General features: G+C 46.7%; 1 protein-coding gene across 1 annotated transcript in view; it reads left to right on the top strand.

Annotated features, from left to right (window-relative positions):
* wdr33 (WD repeat domain 33) overlaps positions 1-23,889 on the top strand; it is a 31,675-nt gene extending 7,786 nt beyond the window's left edge. Inside the window, exons 7-23 of the mRNA XM_079529301.1 lie at positions 2,842-2,939; positions 5,703-5,829; positions 7,701-7,855; positions 8,484-8,562; positions 9,242-9,352; positions 9,792-9,886; positions 10,008-10,094; positions 10,780-10,919; positions 11,260-11,418; positions 11,783-12,586; positions 12,945-13,002; positions 13,400-13,587; positions 13,702-13,814; positions 20,891-20,980; positions 22,267-22,472; positions 22,845-23,117; positions 23,257-23,889. Of these exons, the coding sequence (XP_079385427.1) occupies positions 2,842-2,939; positions 5,703-5,829; positions 7,701-7,855; positions 8,484-8,562; positions 9,242-9,352; positions 9,792-9,886; positions 10,008-10,094; positions 10,780-10,919; positions 11,260-11,418; positions 11,783-12,586; positions 12,945-13,002; positions 13,400-13,587; positions 13,702-13,814; positions 20,891-20,980; positions 22,267-22,472; positions 22,845-23,117; positions 23,257-23,402 (2,929 nt within the window). The 3' untranslated portion in view covers positions 23,403-23,889. The remainder of the gene's footprint in view (positions 1-2,841; positions 2,940-5,702; positions 5,830-7,700; positions 7,856-8,483; positions 8,563-9,241; positions 9,353-9,791; positions 9,887-10,007; positions 10,095-10,779; positions 10,920-11,259; positions 11,419-11,782; positions 12,587-12,944; positions 13,003-13,399; positions 13,588-13,701; positions 13,815-20,890; positions 20,981-22,266; positions 22,473-22,844; positions 23,118-23,256) is intronic.

Genomic DNA, 23,889 nt, shown 5'->3' with positions numbered 1-23,889 from the left:
GTTGCCGCAATAAAGAAAAATAAAGTGAATATTACTGACTCTACTGAGGTATGGAAACGACTCCTCAGGGAGGCATTTTCCTTCACACATCCAGTAGAAACAGTTTGGAACATGTAGTAGTCACACTGTCTCAAAACAAACTATTCCTTTGCCCTCAATATTACATTCTGATATTCTACTGCTCCTAGACAGTAGACACCGGTTTTTAAATAAAGTTATCCTTTTTTGTTCCTTTACAAAAAATGCTGAACATGTCTCTCGGTGTGAGAGCAGTTGGCTAGCTGACGTTGGCAATCCGAAGTGTGTCACACAAACGTTTTGACCAGTCCAGTTCACACTACGCACACCACATTCCGCGAACCCATTCCCCCACATTTGTTGTTTTTGGGGACACATGGCCTTTATCGAATAATAAAAGTTGCCTTTGGTTTTGATTTCTGCCCTTCTTGAGGTGGTCATCTTGGAGGGAATTTAGGGGTTGAATAAAGTTTGATTTAAGTTTATTAAAACAAAAAACCACCCCAGTAAGATCCTAATGTCCTCGCACACTGGCTCTCAATGACCCCACTCGCTTTGACTGTGACGAGATGCTTTACTTATTCATTAAACCTTCTTAAATTGCCATTTTATTTTATTCCCCCCCCCCCACCCCACCCCCCTTCATAAGTGTAGAATAGATCATACCAGTAGATTATACATGTTTTGGGGTCCTAGTTATTCTGTGTGGGGTTGTTTGGAGAACAGTAGTGACACATGATGAACTGATAATACATGAACAGTTGCTTTGATGCTGGTGAGAGGTTAGAATGTGCTTTGTATTGACTTCTGTTAGCGGTTCAGATGTAGCTTGTCTTTTACGCCGCATTGGATTTGTGCCATCACCTGTCATTACGCTGAAAGGCCTGCAGATGGAGCCATCTGCCCTGCTGTTACTAATACAACTTCAGTCTCAAGTTATACTGTCTTAATAAAATCATGTCATAATTTCATAAAGTTCAATCACATTCACAGTAGCTGTTACACCCTCTCGTTTCTCCAGGTTCACTGTGACCTTCAGTTTACCTGCCACAGTGGCTCCTTGTGGAACCACAGTCCAAACTGAATTGGATGTTTCTAGTAACCAACTGCCAGCATTATTTCTTGAGCAAACATCTGCCATATCACGCGATTTTCATCCAACTGTGTTACACTACATAGATGGATAGTTGGAATACTGAACAAGTCTCTGCAGAATAGAGAACCGTGCTTTCAAGAGCTCTAGGGACCATGGCAAAATGTTACATCAACCGCTTAAGCCCGATATACTACGTTAGTCTGACGAATATCAGAAAAATAATAGCAAATCTACAAGCTCATGTGTCACGGTGTGATGTGTAGCGAGCTAGCAGGTCTGTTCGCCAATTTTCTGATAATGTTGAAAAATGTATTTTATATTTGACATTTTATTCCTATAAATGATATGCCCAAGTTGGGGATGCCAGGCCGAAAGTGATTTAATGCATGGGGAATGGTTGGAGTGCCACTCAAGTCATCACAACTTCACCAGTTCAAGTCGTCGGTCCTGTGTTGCTTTTGCATGACCTCTGCCGTTCGTCACTGTGCCATAAAGTTGAATTATCCAATGTTGTGTAAATACCAGGTACATCTGTACTCTCAGCAGGCCGCCTTCAAATTAGATCATTATAAAGCTTTTCTGATAGTTCTTTGGTCTGTGTAGACTTTTATGTTGGTGTTGGCTTAATGATTGATATCAGCGCTGTTGTGTGGAAACCTTGTATGGCCAAAGCGGTTACTTTTCAGGAAATGGAAAGAATACCCTGTGTTCCAATGGATCCAATATAGATATTATTTAGTCAGACAAGCTCTTAATACTTTTAATTGGTTAAATATTAATACAATCACAGACAAACTTAAGCACTTTCAAGTCCCTCCAATTTGGGCACATCAACGTTTTTCCAACAATAGCTAAAATAGACAATCTCAAAGCTCATGCATCACATTGCGATGCCTTGTACGTTTGTAGATTAGTAATTACTTTTATGCCACACTCATGGCATTCATTTAGGAAAACAATCATGGAGATGCAAGGTTTCTGCCCGACAGTGATGATATGAAATAAAAAACGACGGTATTATTATACCAGTGTTCTGTTGATGAACTCACCACAGAGATTGTCTGTTGCTTTGCTACTTGGGTCAAGAATGGCTCTAGACTCGGAGTTGCCAATTTTATACAAGCTCGCAGTATAGTTCAGTGTTATTTTTCATAATGGCTGCAGCAGTGTGCCTTGTCTAGGACTGGACGACAGGAAAATGTGGAAATACACAGAGTGATGGTTGGGTGGTTTATTGATCAACCTCAGTCGGTTTATCTTTTGTACCAAGAACTGTGAGTCAGGAATCTGTGATGGGACTTCCCTCCTCCTCGCTCATATTCTATGTTTTGGTAGAATAATTTCTTTATTTATGTTCGTCCATGAAGAATGATTTTGGTTAGTGTTTGGAATTTGTATTTTTGTGTTTTTGGATGATATATTTTTGTGCGATTAAAAACTGTTTACAGACACATTTTTACCAATATTCATCAGAGTGGACAGAGCTCTGTAGCTAGGCTATGAGTTCAGACCGCCGGTGGACATGTGCCGAGAACAGCTGTAATTCCCGTTGTGACACGGGCTGGAAATCACAGCGTTGTTGAGCCAATAGGAGAGACAGCTGGCTGTGTGCTGGTGTCCTTGATGGTGGTCTGTACTAGCTCCAGCTGTGGTCCCTGGGAGCCTGTCTACCTGTGTGTTCCTGCATTGTTTGACTGTCTGCCTTTCCCCCCTGCCTGTGTCTTCAGTTTCTCACCAACGGATAATAAATTTGCCACTTGCTCAGACGACGGCACCGTGCGCATCTGGGACTTCATGCGATGTCACGAGGAAAGAATCCTCCGAGGTATGTTTGTTTCTGTCTGTCCATCGATGGGACAGTGGCTGATGTACAACTGCACCGCACTTCTCTGCACCGCACTCTCAGACTCTCACACAGGTGTTCAGGGATGTGGAAACATATGGCCCTATTTTCATTGCCTTTTTTATTATTTTTTTAAAACATTTAAAATTGTTCAACTAGCCGGTCTACAGCAACATGTGAGCTTGTAGATGGGCTATTTGAACTATTCAAAAATGTGTTTCAAAATAGTGAAAAAAACTATCATTAATTTTCGGATTTATTTTTATAGCACTTATTCAAAAACATGGGTAAAAAGTACTTAAAATTCAAATAAAATGTTGCTTGATTGCCATACAAATGTTACGAATAATAGAAAACAATGGTAGTCAATAAGTGAAATGTCTAAAAGATACAAAAATGAAATGGAACTGTTTTAATGAGGTTTTTACAAATCGGTTACGTAACCTGTCGACAGCCACCTACACAAGGTGGCTGCTGGGCTGTTGACGTGTGGAAAACCTCAAACACTCTTGGCCTTATTCTCAGGAAACTTTTGGGAATGGACCAAAAATGCTATTGACCTGACAGCTTTTGGCCAGGCCAAGATGCCGTGGCAGCACAGCTGTGCACCCTATTACACTTGGCGGTCAGGAACGCTGCCAGAATAGTACTTGTGAGTCAGCAATATTAACTGATGTACGGCTGCACCAGTTAACCTAAAGCTGGGAACTCACTTTAAAAACAATCTCAAGATTCATTTTGACTTACCAGCAACCTGCATGATTAGAATAGACTCAATTAAAGCGGCAATCTGTACGTTTTAACCTCAGTCAAGAAGGCGTACCCAGTAGGCCTGGGGAGATAGGGTCCTTATGAGCTTCGGGCAGTACTATTGTATTAACAAACTCTACCATACAAATTGGTTACAATCACGTCTAATTAATTCAGAATTCAAATAAGTTTGAATCTTTTTTTGTTTTGTTTTAAGATTTGTTTTAGGCTTTTCTGCCTTTATCGATAGTTGAAGTGAAGATGCACAGGAAAGAGGGAGAGAGAGAATGAGAGGGCCACTTAAGTTTGCATCTTTAAATGCATTTACCATCTACATACTAAACTGACCACCATGACAGCGGGTGTATAGGTGCAGGCTGCAGCATATAGGCATTTAGACTAGTAAAACTGGACTACAATAGTACTAGCTTAGATTTGATGTAAACCACCAGTAAAGCTTAGAACAAACTTACTTATTGAGTACAGTCGTGCGGAAACCTTGTATGTCCATAACTGTTATATAACCTGTGGTCTAATATAGTTATTATTTAGTCACAAGCTCATCGTTAACAGTTTTCATTCGTTGGATATTTATAAAACCCATAGACAAGACTGGCATGTGGCATTATGACTTTTATTTTAAATGAAAATAGCAAAGATAGCTGATCTACAAACTCACAGTATGACTCATTGCAATAGGTCAGCTTGCAGATCAGCTATTTTCGCTAGTTTTGTGTGACAGTCTTACATCAAAGTATAAAATGCGACATTAAGAAAAAAGATTAAATATGGACATGATATGTGAGTTGATGCAACCGTGACACTTTCCTTGATTGGTATATGATCAGGATCCAGCATTTTTATATTTAAAATTTGACCATGATGAAAGAATAAATGGTTGTTTGTTCACTTAGAATCCATATGTACAGTATTCATTTCACAGCTCACAGTTTTTCTGTTTACATCAATCCATAACATTTAAATTAAACTAATATGAACACCATTTCAGCAATACATACAGTGCTGTTTGCACTGTATGTTATTAATTATAGTAATATCTATATCGTGTTTTCATCTCATATAGTGCTCTTTACTATGTTTAAATAATATAATAATGTAATAGGCATTACAAATATACTAAATACAGATTAGATTAAATAAATAGAACATGAAATAAAGACTAATTAATTGAAGTAATTGAAAAGATGACATGTATTCTGTTGATAAACACCTCATTCAACACCATTATGCTGCGTCCACACTGGCAGATACAAAGATGCAGCCCACCATTATCTTTCAATGGAAGCCAGCGACATTAAGATACACTTACAGTTTGTAGCTGCTACAAAAGCTGCAACAGCTACAAAGCTACAACAAAGCTGTGCAGCTTAGTATCTTTTTGCAATCCTAAACTCCTTTAGAATTTAGACCTGTACTTTGATTAAATAACAAACTCTACAGCACTGTTTCCCAAACCCTTTAGCTCGAGAGAAATTAGATGTCTCCCCGAGGCCCAAACATGTGAAAATAGCAGATCTACAAGCTCACCACATGTTGCAATGTTGTGATCTTGCAGATCTACTATTTTCACTACTTCTTACAATTCCTTTGATTATTTAATAGTAATATATATATATATATATATATATATAAAAAAAATTAAACTAAGAATAAATGGGGGTATAAATGGAACCAAATCAGGGGTCCATTTGGTTTCATATGTACACAGTTACAGACCCTTAAGGGTCCATGTGGTTCTTCACTATCAATAATTGAGCTGTAACCTCCTCAAGGACCCCTGGGGATGCCCAGAACCCAATAGTTGCCCATTGCCCACCAATAACCCCTTTTCAACATTGTGTATGCACTATGCACCTTTTTTTGGTTTTGATTCTACCTGACAAATCATAATTTCTTTGTGTCTTTCACAGACACATACATGACACACACACACACACACCAGTATTGGTCTGCCTAAACGGTTTTCCTCTGCAGGTCATGGAGCTGATGTGAAGTGCGTGGACTGGCACCCCACCAAGGCACTGGTGGTCTCTGGGAGCAAAGACAGCCAACAGCCCATCAAGTTCTGGGACCCAAAGACCGGACAGAGTCTGGCTACACTGTGAGTTCCTGTCACCAACAGTTCACTTTGATCCAGAGTGTCTTACATTATGGAGCTATCCGGTGGAAACCGACAACCGTGTATGTCCAAAACAGAGGAAATGGAACAAACATAGTCAGAACGAAAATACATCGCTTGGATGCACCTCGGACGTATCCTCAGTGATGTATCCCATGGTCATCGGGGTTGTGGGTCTCGCAAACATCATACCCCTCACTCGGGTGACCCAGCCGGGGTGATCAAGTCCCGACTTACGTCCCAGTAGCTACCCTCGATCAGATCCACTAGGGAAAGACCAGGGCCACACAATCCGTTGGATCCACTCCGGAACTACTCTGCCGGGACTGGGAGGTACAATTCTGGCATGTGGTGGGACTAGGCTCTGTGGGTTGACTCCTGTCCGGGCCCCTCCTACGTCTCACCAGGTCCACTCCTGCTCTCACCAGGAGTACCGCCAGGACCTGTGCGTTGCACCAGACTCCCAGCACCAGAGACTTCATTCAGGAGTGATGGTTTCTTGAGCCGCAATGGTTCTGCAGGCTCCACCTGGGCAACGGTGGTACTGCAGGCTCCGCTTGTAGCTCGAATGGCCCTCCTAAAGGCCTCATCGAAGGTTTTTGGGCTTCCTCCTCACGGAGGACGCAGGCTGGGGCGCCAACCCATACTGCTCCCAGGGTGCCGTCTACATTCCGGCTGTCACCCGTCTCTCCGGTGGTCACCAGACTATACCTGGTTGTCACATAGTCTATTCCTATGAGTCACTATAAATAGAATACCTAAATAGTACTTGACACACAAGTTGAAATATGTGAGGTTTCTGCCTGACAACGTCTGTCTCCTCAGACTTGTTGAGGTCTGTAATGGTGCTACTTTCTACGACAAGTCTCTTAAAGGAGCACTTTTTCAACAAGCAAATTGTTTGTTTGCTCACTTAATGCTCATTAGTATAAGATGGCACAATTTCTATGTACTCAGTCACTGTGTGTGTCTCAGAGGTGGGTTGTGGACATTTTACAAACCCTGTTCACCGACGACATCAGTGTGCAGTCCAAGCTAATGGAAACTACAGCTTTTCTCTCCCAGGACAATTGGCATGCTGAGCCTGAAATATAAGCCTTTTCTTGCATCAATAAAATCGATACAGTACAATAAAAAGTGAGGACCCATATATTAAGATGTTGAAAAAGGTTTAAATGTTCCTTCAACTGTCTGAACGAATCATTCAGCACACTGAGTCATCTGTGCATTGAACGGGTCGTACAGATCGACTGTGATGGTTCTGGAGACGTGGAAAGTTTCACACCCCGACAAGTTCCCTGTTGCTATACGCCCCCAGACTGTCTCATTCATTCAAGATTTATTTGTTCTCAACAATTGCACTTGCATAATTGAACTAATTTACTGTGTTGTCGAGTAAATGCAAAAGCAATACATTCAACAACATCATGGTGTTGATAACAAAAAACTAAGAACGATGCGGGGGAAAAAAACATGAAATCTTCAGAAATTTCGGCTGTAAAACGAAAACAATTTAGAACACATAATTACATATAGCGCTGACTTGTTTGCTCACTAAGGTTCTAAAACTACCCATGGGCACTAGAGCAGTGATCCTCAAAGTGGGGTCTGTGACCCCCAAAGGTCCTTGAGGGGGATCCAAGAGGTCCCCAGCAAAATGAGGAACGGAAGCGATGTGAGCTTGTATATCGGCTATTTTTTAAAAGCCTTTACAAAACTTCTTATGGTCACGAAATATTTTGAAATAGTGGCCCTAACCCTTAAAATTCCATGAGAACTCACTCTCTCTATATCTCTCTCTATACAACCCCCCCCCCCCTCCCTCCATTGCCTCTCTCTCTCTCTCTCTTCAGCCACGCTCACAAAAACACAGTGATGGAGGTGAAATGGAACCTGAACGGTAACTGGCTGCTGACGGCGTCACGTGACCACCTGTGTAAACTGTTCGACATCCGCAACCTGAAGGAGGAGCTGCAGGTGTTCAGAGGGCACAAGAAGGAGGCCACAGGTCGGCCATCATTATGCTGTGCTCTTATTTCTTTTTGAGATCATCCCGCAGGCCAGAGATAATTCATCCACGGGCCTGATTTGGCCGCCCCCCGGGCCTTGAGTTTGACATGTATGCTTTAGTGTGATCAAGTAGGGCATTAATTTACAAAAAAACAAACTCATTTAAAATATGGAGATAAAAGCTTTCTGCACAACAACTATGGATTTGTTTTTACGTCCGGATGGTTCGCACAGGCTTTCATAAGTTCTGAGACCGACCATCAGAAGTTGATGAAGAATGAAATAAATTAGTAGTCATTTCACCTCCCTTTCCAAAGAAAGGTTTGGCTGTCGGACAGAGCATGTATTGCCCTTGAGAGAGACTATTCAGATCTTAGGCTTCACTTTCTCCACTGTTTGTATAAGCAGGCGTAGAATTCAATGCTAAATCTAATTTAATAACAAAGATAATTTCTTAACGGGCATACCTGGCACGAAATCACTTCAAATGGTGGCACTGAATGTACTGTATATGGCTTAATGCATCAATTTGGGGTCCTTGATATGAACATATTTTAAGCCAGGATATATTGGTAATAGTTCTATGTTGTGTTTATGTTTATGTTGTGTGGTCTTTCCTTCCCTAGCTGTAGCGTGGCATCCCATCCATGAAGGTCTGTTTGCTAGTGGAGGCTCTGATGGATCTCTACTCTTCTGGCACACAGGGTAACTACAGCAACATTATAACAAAGGTGTCATGAAATGTATATTTGTGAATGATGTCTCACAAACATGTTGCTACATTGTCAATTCAGACTGGAATCTTACCGCAAGTCATGGTTACACTGGGACCTGAACTGGCTTAACAGAATATGACAAAAACAAAATGTAGAAAATATGATTACACCAGATTAAATGAGTCACTCACACCATGTCAGCTGAAACATGAACCCCCTTAGACCGTTTCAATGCAAAGTCTATGGAGACGAGCGGCCAACGCTTTTCCCACAGCGTTATGACGGAGGGACAGTAAAGACGGCGTCAGAGTAGAGACGTCGTCATAGAGCGACAAACGGTGCACACTGTGCTCTGAACTGTCTGAAGTAAGCGCAGTGTAGGCATAATACACTAAATACCACAGAAAAAGACAGAAGTTAAAAGTATTGAAAACAGCACAGAAACAGCTCATCTACACGCTTACAAGTGATGCGTTGTAAGCGTGTAGATCTGCTATTTCTGCTTTTGTTTTAGATTTGAAAATGTGTGAAAACCTTTCAACATTATGCAAAAAATAATTGCGATTAGACGATTTTGTAATAATTGTGACAGGCCAACTTCGGGGGTGGAGAAGGAGGAGGTGATCTAATTTAGTTTAAATTAGTCTAATTTAGACTTTTCTCTTCAGGGTGGAGAAGGAGGTTGGTGGTATGGAGATGGCTCATGAGGGAATGATCTGGAGTTTAGCCTGGCATCCCTTGGGTCACATCCTGTGTTCCGGTTCCAACGACCACACCAGGTAGGGCAGCGTCCAACATGACACAGAACAACTGACCATTTACCCGTTTCACATCTAGTCTGGTCCAATCAAATGCCCCAAGACGTGGCAGTCTTGATTCAAATACGTATAAGACCAAGTCACTCTTGTAGAAGAGTAACAAAGTGGCTAATACATTGCAAGATTAAAATGCACCTACGCGTTGAGGCACGACTGCCTACATCAGGTTGACTAAACTGCAATAACCACTTTATTAAAGACATTTTACTTTTCTGCAAGAGTGCCTTGGTCTCATCCTTTTTTGCGTCAATTCTGTCACCCAGTTCAGTTGTACCGAAGAACACCTTGTTGTAGATTTTTACTCCGGCCAAACAGATGCGCTCCTTTCTCTCTTTTTTTCTACATGGCAGTCTTGGCCTTACTTATGAACACTCAACGGTATCTCAATTGTGTTTTGTAGTAAATTCTGGACAAGGAACCGTCCAGGAGACAAAATGAGGGACAGATACAACCTGAACCTTCTGCCGGGAATGTCAGAGGATGGTGTGGAATACGGTGAGTTCTCTTCAGTTGGTGTGGATAACTGATGATGATGCTTCATTACTTACTTACTCATTGTTATAGTTATCTTTCTTGTCTATGTTTTTAAACTGGAGTATATTTTGATGTGTTTTAGATGACATGGAGCCTAACAGCATGGCCTCCATCCCTGGTATGGGGATACCTGAACAGCTCAAGGTGGCCATGGAACAAGAAGCCACGGGTGAGTCTTAACTGGCCATATATGTATGTCGGACATTACTAACCCTACCCCTAACTTCAGTCTAAACCGGCCACATATGTTGTACTCCGTCGGGGTCTAAAACGTTACTTTAGCTGCAAAAGAAAGTTGTTTGCGGTTGGCACAAAAATAGTGGCGCAAGCTCGATTCGATACCAGGAGGTGTGGGTTGGGAGCTTAGTGATTAGCGATGCAAGGCATTCGGTCTGTATTAGAATATGACAACGCCCAACTCCTGTAAAAGGAAAGAAACCCCGCCAGAAGCCCCATCCAGTAGGGGAGAGGTAGGACGCACGCACGCACACACAGGTGCGCACACACACACACACACACACACACATGACACACACGCACATGACACACACGCACATGCACACAGCACTGGTTACATGGCGTGATTCGGTCCTCTGTTACCAAACACATTCTAATGAGACCTGCAGTATGTTGTTTCTGTACTTTGCATTTGATTGAAGTCTATTTCAGCCGATGATTTGATCTGCTGTCCTCCTCCTTTTTCTTATTTCTTGTCCAACATAAAAACCTCTCTACATTTTTTCCTTCATTAAAGGATACCCTTAAGATCCCATTGTTATTAGATTTGATCTAAATTATCTCATTGTTCCCACTGACATCACAAGTGCATAAATAAATTATAATGATGTGTCAAGGTAAAGAGGCCTCTCCTGACGTAGAGATGTCCATTCCGGGCCTGGACTGGGGCATGGAGGAGGTCATGTCCAAAGACATGAAGAAGGTCCCTCAGAAGAAAGTCCCCTACGCCAAACCAATCCCTGCTCAGTTCCAACAGGTACGATCACATGATACAGACCAAACCGCTCTCAAGGTTTTCATTCACTGGGCTCCCCAGGGGTCTGTTCTTGGCCCGAGTACATAAGAGCAAAATTATTTTGTTTGTATTCACCAAAATTGTAACAGCAAACAATTGCTACCAAGTACATATGATTTGTTCAGCATCGCTCTAAACAGATTAATTTAATTGGATTTTGGTCAGAGATAAAAGTTAAAGAAATTTGTTTCCAGGTAGCTCAGTCGGTAGAGCACTCACCTTTCGATTAGGAGTGTCTGCTAATTTAAATGCAGCTAAATTATAATTGTAAAGAAATAACTCACTCTCTCCTTCATTCCAGGCCTGGGCTGACAATAAGGTTCCTGTTATGCCCCCTGGTGGTGAGATGCCCAAAGAGCGTATTAAGGTGGAGCAGAAGGCGGATGGGAAGAAGAGGACGCAGGCGGAGATGGAGCAGGAGATGGCGTCTCTGCAGTACACCAACCCCATGCTGCTGGAGGTCAGCACCGCTGCCCAACATAGGCACTTCAAGTTTACATAAAAAAAAGGGGAAAAAAGACATATAAACATATAAAATGACATGCCCAACATAGGGGCGTCATGTTGTTAGAAGCTCTTTTTTTTTCAACAATGTATTTATTGATTTTCCTTTTTCCACACAAATGACAATACAAATATACAAAAAAACAACAATGAACATTACAAGACAATTACTCATATAAAGAAGTTAGAAGCTCATTTAATTAATTGTCCACATCATGAACTGCAAAGTAGCAGAATATTTATTTACCAAAACACATATTTGCTAGTGGTTATATATTTTGACCTATTGGTAAATAATATATCTTGTGGTGTTCCTTCAGCAAATGAAGATGGACCGTATGAACCAGATGAACCCAGACAACAATATGGGCGCTCCACCGGGTCAGGGGTCCATGCCTCCATTCCAGGGGCCCGGGGGCCCCATGCCCCCTCCGCAGGGCTTCCCTCCAAACATGCCCCCCAACATGGGCGGCCCTCCTATGGGCCCTGGCGGCATGCAGCCCCCCTACATGCCACCGGGACAGATGGGCCCTCCGTCGGGTCCCCCGCCACCTCACCAAGGGCCCCCGCAGGGTATGATGGGCCCGCCAGACATGCACGGACCTCCCCAGGGAATGCAGAGACACCCTGGTCCTCAGAGGAACATGGGCCCTCACGGCATGGCCCCAGGACCCAGGGGAATGCAGGGGCCCGGTGGGATGATGGGGCCCCCGCCGCGAGGAATGGGCCCCCGAGATCCTCAGGGGCCGCCTCCTCAGGGCGGCATGATGCCCCAACAAGGGAACATGATGGGCCCTCAGGGGCCAATGCAGGGAGGCATGATGGGACCCCCTCCCAGGACACATGGCAACATGCCGAACAACTATGGTATGGGAAACATGCAGGGGCCACCACCTGGAGGGATGCATGGGCCCCCAGGCAACATGCAAGGACCCCCGGGTAATATGCAGGGACCCCCAGGAAACATGCAGGGGCCCCCAGGAAACATGCAGGGACCCCCAGGAAACATGCAGGGACCCCCAGGAAACATGCAGGGGCCACCAGGAAATATGCAGGGCCCCCCAGGAAACATGCAGGGCCCTCCTGGTAATATGCAGGGGGGTCCTTCATACATGCACAATCAGGTGGGTTACATGCGTTACAAAAATGAACAATCTGTCAAAAGTATTGACACTTTATTTTATATTCAAAATATACTTAATATGTTATCTTAAGATCTATTTTAAGTCCTGTAAAACATTCTCTGTGTAAAACAGGATGCATAAATATCACACAAATGCAAGTGCATTTGCACAGAAAGCTTTGTGCTGAAATACCCAGATTATTTTTAATGTCAATTGACGTTTTTTTTCCCACCCCAGTATAAGATCATGAAGCAGTAAAGCACCTAATGTATTCTTATTTTTCTTATAACCGTGATGGTACAGAGTAGACTGGGACCAGGCAGGTGTACTGTAGCTTATAGACTATTGTTTGTTGCAGGGCCAAAACTCTGGACCCATGATGCACGGTATGGGACAGCAGGGACCCAATGGAAAAGGTAGGAAATGTGTTTCTGTTTGAAGTCAAATTCCTGTTCACGCAACCATATGACGATGTGTATTGTTACATAAAAACACGTGTTTGAAGGCTTGAATATGCTAAGAAACAGGCTCCCTGCTGTTGTTTAAATAAGTGACACACTACAACAAACATGTGGATATGCGTTTGGCTGCGAACACCCATCTGAAAAGGTGTTGTGCCAGGTATCAAAAAGATCTTAAATGTCCTTAAAGTTTCACTTTACTCTTATCTGTGGACCCCCCCTTCTTGTGGGTTGAGACCCTTGGGGGTCTCAACCCACAAGTTGAGAACCACTGTGATAGAGGATATGAAACAGGACGGTCTGCTGTCTTAACCTCATAATATATCCTCCTTCTCTCCATTTACCATCTCAGGAGATTCTCGAGGGCCTCCGCCCAATCACCACATGGGATCTGGAGGTGGGGGCCCGGGAGGACCCAGCGGCCCCGGAGGGGACCAGGGTTCGGGGCCCTACTGGGGAGACAACCAGCAGGGCAGACACGGGCCCCAGGACTTTGACGGGGGCCAGGACTTCCATGGCGGAAGAGGAGGAGGAGGAGGAGGAGGAGGAGGAGGAGGGGGCAGCGGAGGAGGAGGAGGAGGAGGAGGAGGAGACGAGAGCTGGAGGCAGGGGCCAGGTCAGGGCTACCAGGGAGGAGGAGGAGGAGGACACAGAGGAGGTGGTGGTGGAGGTGGAGGAGGTGGAACAGGTGGAGGAGGAGGGAACTGGGGCTCTGAGGAGAGGTTCCCTCGTGACGGAGGAGATTTCCGAGGGCACAGGGATGATAGGTGAGCTGGTTTGTGACCCGTCAAGAGCACCGATATATTTTGCCCAGCTCTAGTATGTAGAATAGGGAACATGTTTACGGTTTTCGCATTGTACAAAAATAACAACTTTCTCATCTTCTAAAGGCATGCTTCAATACTTTTATACTTTGTTGTACGATGGTGTCGCACAGTGAATATAGCCGATCAACAAGCTCACAATGCATCGCAATGTCACATACCTGTGAGCTTGTAGAGCGGCAATTTTTCTTTTTTGCAATTTAACACATCTCAACGCCACCACATTATTCCACCTAAATCTCCATCCTTGCAGAGCTCCATTGTGGTTCTAACTTCTGAGAAAGAGCCTCACATCCTTGTGTTATGCAGCTCACCTCACTACTTTGTTTATCGCATTTAACTTTTGCTCATTAATTCTTCCTGCTGCTTACTTCAACCTGCATGCTAACATCTTTGCTAGGTGTCTGGTTTAGCGACTGTTTGATATAACTCTGTCAAACAACATAACGTAAGTTACGTATGTAACTATGGTTCTATGAGTCCCGAATGACCGCCAGAGGCGGTGCTTAAGCACTGAATACGTCCCTTCGCGCATGCGCCGTCGAGTATTTTATACCAACAATGTCAATTTTGACCCCATGATGACCCGGAGTCGTCTATATCTTCCGGCAGTCTACAGGGGTTCAGTCCCTACAGAATCTTCTCGCGAGACCACGAGGATTCTGAGTGACAAGAGTGCTCTGGCGGTCATTCGGGACTCATAGAACCATAGTTACATACGTAACTTACGTTCTATTTCGTCCCTGCTGACCGCCAGAGGCGGTGCTTAAGCACTGAATGACTTATACCAGCAAAGTCACGAGGAATCCTGATCCCAAGCCATAAGGAGTAGAATCGGAGGACTCTCGTAAGAGGACCACGTCCAGCGGGTGGGGAGTGGCAACACTCACCCAGTGGAACATAGAAAACTCGCTGTGATGCCCATGAGGCAGCGGCAGATATATTCCAGGGGTACTTCCCTCGGGGCAGCCCATGATGTGGGGACGCTCCCGTTAGAGTGGCACCTCACGCCAAATGGTAGGGTACGATTACTCGCCCCATACGCGTGGTTAATGGCATCCACAATAGTGTGGGGCGGGCGCTGTCTGGAGAGAGCACCGCCTTTGAAAGGGCCATCGTCACAACGGACCAGCCATTCTGACCGCCGAATGCATGTGGCAGGTCTAACAAGCGGCTCTCAGGGCCCACGTTGGGCGCAATAGTTCCCGCTTGTCAATCCACTCTCCTGGTGGAGGGCAAGACTGTGCTAGCCGTATAGGCTGGTTGAGGTGTGTATGTGACAGCACCCTCAGGAGGAACACTGTGTTCGGCCACAGAGACACTCAGGCCGTCTGAGCTTTGCTTCAGACGCAAGTCACTGACAAACAGGGCGTGCCGCTCACTGACACGCTACGTTGAGGTAATGGCCAGGAAGAATTCAGTCTTCCATGACCCTCTAAACTCCGCCCGTGCCAAGGGCTCAAAGGGAGGCCTGTATAGACCATGCCGCACTAGGGAAGAGCCTGTGCCGGAGTTCTCAGGGCTCGTAGAGGATGCAACCTCAGAGCCCCCATCAGGAAGAGGGACACCAGACTGTGGCTCCCCACTGTGGCTGTGCGATATTGATTCTAGCATATCGACATGATATCTCCCCTACTTATGCTTTTAGAGTAGGAGATCGGCCCTCGTCTAGGAGGGACTGCGGAACTCCAGAAAGGTAGGCAGCGCAGCGCACTAGGTCTTTGCTCTGACCCTCACGTCAGTTGGAAATAGATTCCATCGGTTATCGTACCGTAGTCTGATGGATGTCATGGCACCTTTGAATTCAGGGTGGCATGCCTGGCTGGTTCCACACAGCTGCTCGGCAGCGGTTCAGGGCTGCCAGCGGTCAAACACACAGTTGGGGGCGTCGAGCATTTGAATGCCATATCCGACCGCCTCCCAGTTGAGGAGACCTCTGTCGAGGAGACGCCATGGCGTCCTCCGACTGGGTCTGTTCAGCAGAGGAAACCAAGTACTTCTTGGCTGGAGGGGGGCAACCAGAAGTATGGTGTGACCCTCCTAAAGAACTCTCTGAAGCGCTGGTCGTATCAGAGAGGCAGTGGCAAGGCATATGCAGTGCCTCTGGCCAGTGCGCATTTAAAAGGATAGTGCCCTGTGGGCGGTGGCCTACTTAGGGCCATGTGTCGGAACGATGCAGGTCGTTCTGTTCATACTGGCTATGTGGCATGAAGGCCTGCGGGCTGACAGCCATTTGTGGCGTTCAGGTTCTATGAAACCATCGGACCATTGCGTCCTGGCCCGGAGGGCTGGATGTCTCCGTTAGGGAGAACCAGAGAGGTTAGCGAGTCAGCGACTCTAGGGTGAGGAGGTCCACCTCCGCTCTGCCGAGGTAGCCTCTGATTTGTGTTCACCACCATTGGATGGGGTACCGCTCCCCTCATGGAAGCTTTTGATGGGAGAGAGCCTACCATGTAGTCCCGCTCTCCACTTAGATAACTTGCCCATAGGCTGATCAGGCGGGGGGGGGGGGCTGCCCAAGTCAGAGGGTCCATAGACACCTACGGCGGCCAAGCAAACGTGGCCCTGCCCGATGACTTACATGATACACGGTCGAGGTGTTGCCCGAACGTATGAGAATGTGCTTGCCTCTCAGGTACGGCAGGAAGTGCTGTAGAGCAGAGCATGAACTTCATAACCCTGTTGGGTCCCATCAGTTCAAGACATGTCGACAACAGTCTGTCTTGCGTCACGAGGAAGTATGTAGATCGGACTTCCCTTGGTGTGACTGAGGATCTACGGCCTCTGTTGCGCCCTTGGGCAGGAGGACACATCACTCCTGGTCTGATACTAGGGCTCTCGTCATGTTGCTGATAACGGCCATTTTGACTCCGCCGGATATGGGGGGCTGGCGTCAGAAGGCACTGCACAGCCCGGAGAGCACAGCTGAACCACCTAGTGCTCCTGGCTCCTCAGGGAGACTACGGAGAGTTGGCCTAGGCTTCTCAGTCAGGCTTGACTGTGAAAGCCCGACTTGGCGGGTGGCACCGGTTCCTCTGGACGGGGCAGTGCACACCAGTCACACCAGCTAGCCCAGGGCGTGGACGCTACTGGTTGCTAGGTGTTGGCCATATGCTGAAGGAAGGGAGCGTGTACGCTGCCTGTACCAGCAGAGGCTTTAATCTAGATCGGCATAGTGCGCACCGGTGCACACCAGTCCCAACTAGCCCAGGGTGCGGACGCTACTGGTTGCTAGGTGTTGGCCATATGCTGAAGGAAGAGAGGCTCCTCAGTCAGGCTTGACTGTGAAAGCCCGACTTGGCGATGGGCTAGAGCTAGGATGGACATCAGCCGTCCTCTCTTTGAGGACATGACACCAAATGCCTCCAGTGACGGTGAGGGCTGACCCGCGTCTGAAGAAGGCGCTTGGAGGATCCGACTGCCTACTGTGGTATGACTAACAATTAGCGTTCCACGGCTATGCGCATGAAGGTGCGCATGGAGCCATCTCGGCCAGTGGGTCCTGAGCTGAGAAGTGGGAGGCTGGCTCTGATGCCTGGGAGGCACCGTCTTCTGCATCTTCCTCATAGTCATGGAAGTGCATAGCTTAAGCTGTCGGGGAGAGTACATCGTCCTCGAGTCAGCTGTGGCATCGGAGGGGGAGGCACTCGAACCCTCCGAGGTGCCTAGGTGTTATGTTAGGTGAGCATGGACCTCATGTGGGCCAGCTCCGCAGATAGCTGAGTCCTCTCAGATCTGCTGTGGCCGGCGGTCAGACCTTTTCCTCCTGGCACACGGGGCAGGACCAAGGTCGGCTCACGGCTGAAGGGGAGCTTCACACGAGGTACAAAAGTGGGAGCTCTCCATTGTGGTGGCACCGGCTCCTCTGGACGGGCCAGTGCACACCAGTCACACCAGCTAGCCCAGGGCGCGGACGCTACTGGTTGCTAGGTGTTGGCCATATGCTGAAGGAAGGGAGCGTGTACGCTGCCTGTACCAGCAGAGGCTTTAATCTAGATCGGCATAGTGCACACCGGTGCACACCAGTCTCAACTAGCCCAGGGCGCGAACGCTACTGGTTGCTAGGTGTTGGCCATATGCTGAAGGAAGAGAGCGTGTACGCTACCTGTACCAGCAGAGGCTTTAATTTAGATCGGCATAGTGCACACCAGTCCCAACTAGCCCAGGGCGCGGACGCTACTGGTTGCTAGGTGTTGGCCATATGCTGGAGGGAGTGCGTACGCCGTCTGTACCAGCAGAGGCTTTCGAGGTACAAAAGTGGGAGCTCTCCGTTGTGGTGGCACCGGTTCCTCTGGACCGGCCGGTGCACACCAGTCCCAACTAGCCCAGGGCGCGGACGCTACTGGTTGCTAGGTGTTGGCCATATGCTGGGGGGAGGAGGCGCGTACGCTGCCTGTACCAGCAGAGGCTTTAACTTAGATCGGCATATAATGACTTAATCAAACAACTGAATGCTGCTATACCTGCCGCAGCATGTGAATATGCATTTACGTTTTATGCAAATGCTCATTGTAGCACTTTGAGATTTAACCAGATGTAAAGTGCGTCATAGGAACAGCGCACAGACGCTGCTGTTAGCTAGACTGTGCGACCTGCATGGTCGCGGTGGGGGAGGAGAGCTTGCACGCTACCTGTACCCCCAGCTGAGGCTTACTTATAAATTATGATAATAAAGTAGCCTTCAGTCGAGGCTTGGACGCTGCTATGTAGCAGCTGTAGTGTTTCCTATGCGAACGTTTATCACAGCACTATGACGTTTATCCAAACTCCAAGTGCATTATTATTTATGTTTGCTAGTCCAGAGCGAAACAAAAGACACTTCCAATGCGCTAGTCAAGGCACTACTACGCATTCACGCTGGGAGGAGGGAGCACTAACGCTGCCTACACCAGCCAAAAGTTTGGTTAAATAAACCAACACAAACAAGTTTTGGAGAAAAGGCTACAGCCAATAGCTCCACCGATAGGGGCCGCCTGCTGAAGGAAGGGAGCGTGTACGCTGCCTGTATCAGCTGCAGCTAATAAACAGAACAAGCTATACACTAATAGCTGTTAATAAATGCTTGAGCTAACAAACGATTAGTAGCAAGTAACATCAAACTAGAGGCCGTATGCTGGAGGAGCGGAGCGCATACGCTGCCTGCCCTGTACCAGCTGGGCCAATAAACAGTAAGGCAAGCTATACACAGATCGCCGTTATAACAAATAGTATAATAAGCGCTTGGGCTACAACTACGGGTAGCAGCGCCAGTTAGAGACCCAATGCTGGAGACCAGCTGGGCTACTAACAACAAGACAAGCTATAGCCTACACGAATAGCTGTTCATAAACACCTTTAGCTTTAAGCTACTGGTAGCAGCTGTGAGCTACGCTGGCAGCAGCGCCAGATGCCCTGTGCTGGGGACCAGCTGGGCTAATAGGCCCCAAAGGTACCCAGGGGCACCTGTGGGGAAAAAACAAAGTGTACCCACTGTATACGCAAAAACTGTTAATAGAGCTTTGAGCTCCAGACATACTGGTAGCAGCATCAGTATCGAGGCCCACTGCTGGGGGCCAGCTGGGTTAATAACCAGACAAGCTATGTACACCAATAGCTGTTAATACTCTGAGCTACAAACTACTGGTAGCCACATCAATACCCTGGGAGGACGCAGGTAGCTGCTCCTGTACCGGGCTAATAATAACAAGTTGTTATTGTTATTATTAACAACAACAACAAGAAGACAAGCTATCCGCGGAAGCAGTTAAGCTTGAACGCTGCCAATATTATCGGCATTATGGCTTTGGCCAGCAAGGCTTGCCAAACAGAAAATGACACTTAGCCTTAACTAGCTTAACTTATCATAAGTTATATGCTGACTGCTGAGAGAATGGAGCGCCAACGCTTGCCATCAACAGCAGGGGCTAACCAAAGCTTGCAAGTAGCGTGTTTATCAAACGAAGGCAATATGACAGTGGCCATCCTTCGGCAAATCTTATAGTCGCTTATAATAAGCGCTAGCGTTCACAGTCGAGCAAACCTCGTATGCGGAGCAGGGAGGCGGCGCGAACGCAGACTCTACTCACAAGAGGTTATGCCATGATACAATACATCATATAATTTGAACGTCTGTTAGCGTTCACCGTCAAACAAACCTCGTATGCGGAGCAGGGAGGTGGCGCAAACGCAGCCTTTACTCACAAGAGGTTATGCCATGATGCAATATATCATATAATTTGAACGTCTGTTTAGCGGGGATAGCACCGCTTTAGACGATAACGTACCTTTTGTCCAGGGAGGTTTTGTTCGCCTTCATTACCGGCGAGAGAGATTGGACGCTACCGCGTCCACGCGAATCCAAATAAACTCCACTCATAGAGGAGTAAAAACAAAATCCATAGTCGCAGTTCCTGGAGGGCGAACAGCCGCTACTCCGACCGATTCGGTCACGGAACTACCAGCGACTCGGCAGACACCATAGGCTACATAATGCATTGCATAGCAACACATCGCAGCTCGGTGCAAACTTGGTTCTCACAGGCGAGCGAGAAGAAATTAGGGACTGAACCCCTGTAGACTGCCGGAAGATATAGACGACTCCGGGTCATCATGGGGTCAAAATTGACATTGTTGGTATAAAATACTCGACGGCGCATGCGCGAAGGGACGTATTCAGTGCTTAAGCACCGCCTCTGGCGGTCAGCAGGGACGAAATAGAACTGCTCTTTGCTTTCTGGACAAGCTGCAAAAGCCACAACTCTTAAATTGACGTTGAACATTGCACCATGTGTTACATAGCTACCAGGATATAATTCCCAAATATTGTTCATCGTTATCTGTTGCTTCTGTGATTTGCAGGCTAAACAGAAGCTTACTGTAGAGCCAAACCTTAACAGACATGAAGAAAAAAATCAGAATTCATTTCAGACTTTGCAGCTCGGTCCAAAAAGTAACAATCTGTAACTTTTCAACTTCTAAAACTTAAAATCCTTCTGGGGGGTGCGTGTGTGTGTGTTTGTGTGTATACGTACGTGTGACAGGTATGATTATGATAATTATGGAGGTCCAGGAGAGGAACACGACCACAGAGACAGACTTCCTCCGAGACATGGCCACGACTCTGATGACATGTGGGTGTCACAGTCACACACTCATAGGACAGTCAGCTTCACTGCTAGGGCTTGGTGTCGGCCACTGTCCCAATTCCATATTACTAATTCTATCCATGTTTTGAGAATGTAGTAGTGCTTTCACACTATTTATAGTTTGAACAAAATTGATTTATTTTTCTTAAACAGCCATTTTAATTTTCTCCCATTTTCCTATATGGGCTGTGCCAACCCACCCCATGCCTGGCCAAAGTGGCCATGTCAGAGTCACTGCTGCTGTGCCAACCCACCCCATGCCTGGCCAAAGTGGCCATGTCAGAGTCACTGCTGCTAGGAATCCCAAGACTGTTGTGGTGACAGACCTAAATCGCTGGATCATTAAAGCGCTCGAGTCCACTAGGCCCACACCACACCGCCTACTTGTCCCACTGTTTCCACCTGTGTTATATTCCAAAGAGGGTGCTTTATTATAATGGAAAGTGGAAACGGTAGACATTAAAGCTGCAGTCGAAATCCAGCATTAAAAGTGTAGAGAAATGGACAATATTGTCTTACTTCTTACAATGCGACACAGCAGAAGGGAGGGTTGATTCACAGCTGGAACAGCATGTCAGACTTGTCTCCTTGTTTTGCTTTTCTATTGGAATGAACTGCTTGGATATTTTGTTCTACTTCTTTTGTTGACTTCAGGCACACTACATCCGGTTTCCCCTGGGACCTGTGGGTTTTTATAGACTGCTATCTGTCCCTGGGTCTGTCTATCCAAGTACGAAAATAGAGTTATAGCGTCTGTTCACCACCAAGGGTCACTGTTGCACAGCCTAACACACGTACACAGACACACACAGGCCAGGGAGGAGGGCTAGTACAGTACAGTATGTACAGTACAGCACCACTCACTTCAGACGGGTCTGATTTTTTTTTACTGCTCGTTTCCTTCCGCAGCACGCAAAGCAGCACTCGACAGTGTAAAGTATGGAATTGGGACATTAATGTCCTAAAGGCATGTCACCTCTCCTTTCACACTAGTGAGCTGCTAACTTACCGACTTGCATGACTGAATTAATAAAGTTACTAACTGCACCTCCTTTCAGAGGTTTCTCCTTAATTAAATCTCCAAAAGGCCAAAATCCACACCAAATTGCCCAAATGTGGGTCTATTTGGTCCTTGAAATATAATATCTCCCCTGTCTCAAATATATAGTCATTGTACAAGTTATATATTGTGTTTTTAACACATGTGTTTTAATGGGGTAGTCCTGGTTATGTTTTTTTTTTCACTTTTCACTGTCTCCTGAATGTCTCAGGTACCGAGGTGGCGGCCCTGGGCGTCCTGGGGGGAGAGGTTACAACAACGATGAGTACGGGGGCCAGGAGGAGAACTTTGACGACTCTGACGACATGGGCAGAGGAAGTGGAGGGGGAGGAGGAGGAGGAGGGGGATGGGACAACGGCGGACGGGGCCGAGGCCGTGGAGGAGGTCCTCCCAGAGGAGGTGGAGGTGGAGGAGGAGGTGAGACAAGAGGGAGGTGGTGTTTGTGACGTAGACACGGAACAGCTTTGCATTGAAATGAGGTTGAACCTTGGGTTGAATAGTTAACCCGTTACCTGAAAACCTCTTCAGACTTCACCTCAGCCCGTAGTGCTTGACCTAGTCGTGATGACCATACTGTCTCTCTAGCTTGGTTAACCAGGCTACTGTCTCTGCCTTCGATGTATGTATTTACCTTGCACTCTGAATGGCTAAATGTTTCACAAATCGCGTTTTAGGACTCATCCAAACATTTTCTGTTGTGATATTTTATTTTGCTTTAATCCATGTAAATGCCTAAACTGTAGCCGCTGAGTCCCTGATGACCTGTGTATGTGTGTCGCTCTCATTCAGGTATTGAGGGGTACAGAGACAACCAACAGATGCATGACGGTTCGTCTCCGGCCAGCCGGGAGCGCCCGTCGTCCCTGCAGGGCATGGACATGGCATCCCTGCCCCCTCGCAAACGCCCCTGGCATGAAGGACCCGGCACCGGAGGAGACCCCCGGGACAGAGAGTCCCCTGGAGCAGGGCCTGACGGAGGAGGAGGAGCAGGAGAAGGAGGAGCAGGACGAGGAGGAGGAGGAGGAGGAGGAGGAGGAGGAGGTGGTGGTGGAGGTGGAGGAGGTAATGTAAAAGTGCATTATATATAATATGTATTATTAGTATTCATTGTGTAGTAAACGGAGTACTAGATTTGTAAACTGCTATGGAATCAGAGATGTAAAACAAGTTCTTGTCTCCGTCTCTCTCTCCATCTGTCCAGGTCGTCCACCACAGAGAGATGACGGGGGCTACGGCGGGCCCTCGGGTCGTGGAGGACGGGGGGGATGGGGCCCGGGAGGACCCAGAGGAGGACCTCGAGGAGGATCTAGAGGCGGGCCCCCAAGGGGAGGGCGGGGGCGGCAATGATGAGGAAAGACTCTCCGCACTGTACCTCCTCCTCCTCATCCTGCCACGTCCTCTCTCCTCTACGCCATCCCCGGACTCGGAGCATCAAACCACATGCTTTGTTAACGCCCTGGACCAACACAACCTTTCCAATGCCATGCCCCAGCGGGGCGCTGGGCCGTGCCAGACCATGCCCCTGGCAGGTGGTGACGTTGGGATTGAACATGATAGTAGGAAGGTTTGTGAAGAGGAGAGATATCATACAGTACACATTTGCCCTTCTGCAACAGAGGTTCTCTTTTCTTTCTTTTTTTTCAAGGGTCCCCATATCTCTGAAAGTGTACTAATTTGTAAACTCTCGGAGTTACAGACCTGTAAGAAGAACCCTGGAGCCGACTTTGAGAACCACCATTCTACAAACCTACAGACAAACTGTTCCAGTCAAGTTTGTGTCTGAGCACGTCAATTCCCACCCACAGAACTCTGACTATTCCTGATTGGTCTCGAT

Source organism: Electrona antarctica, assembly GCF_951216825.1.
Source record: "Electrona antarctica genome assembly, chromosome: 19".
Classification (NCBI taxonomy): domain Eukaryota; kingdom Metazoa; phylum Chordata; class Actinopteri; order Myctophiformes; family Myctophidae; genus Electrona; species Electrona antarctica.
This window is presented reverse-complemented; position numbering and strand designations above follow the sequence as displayed.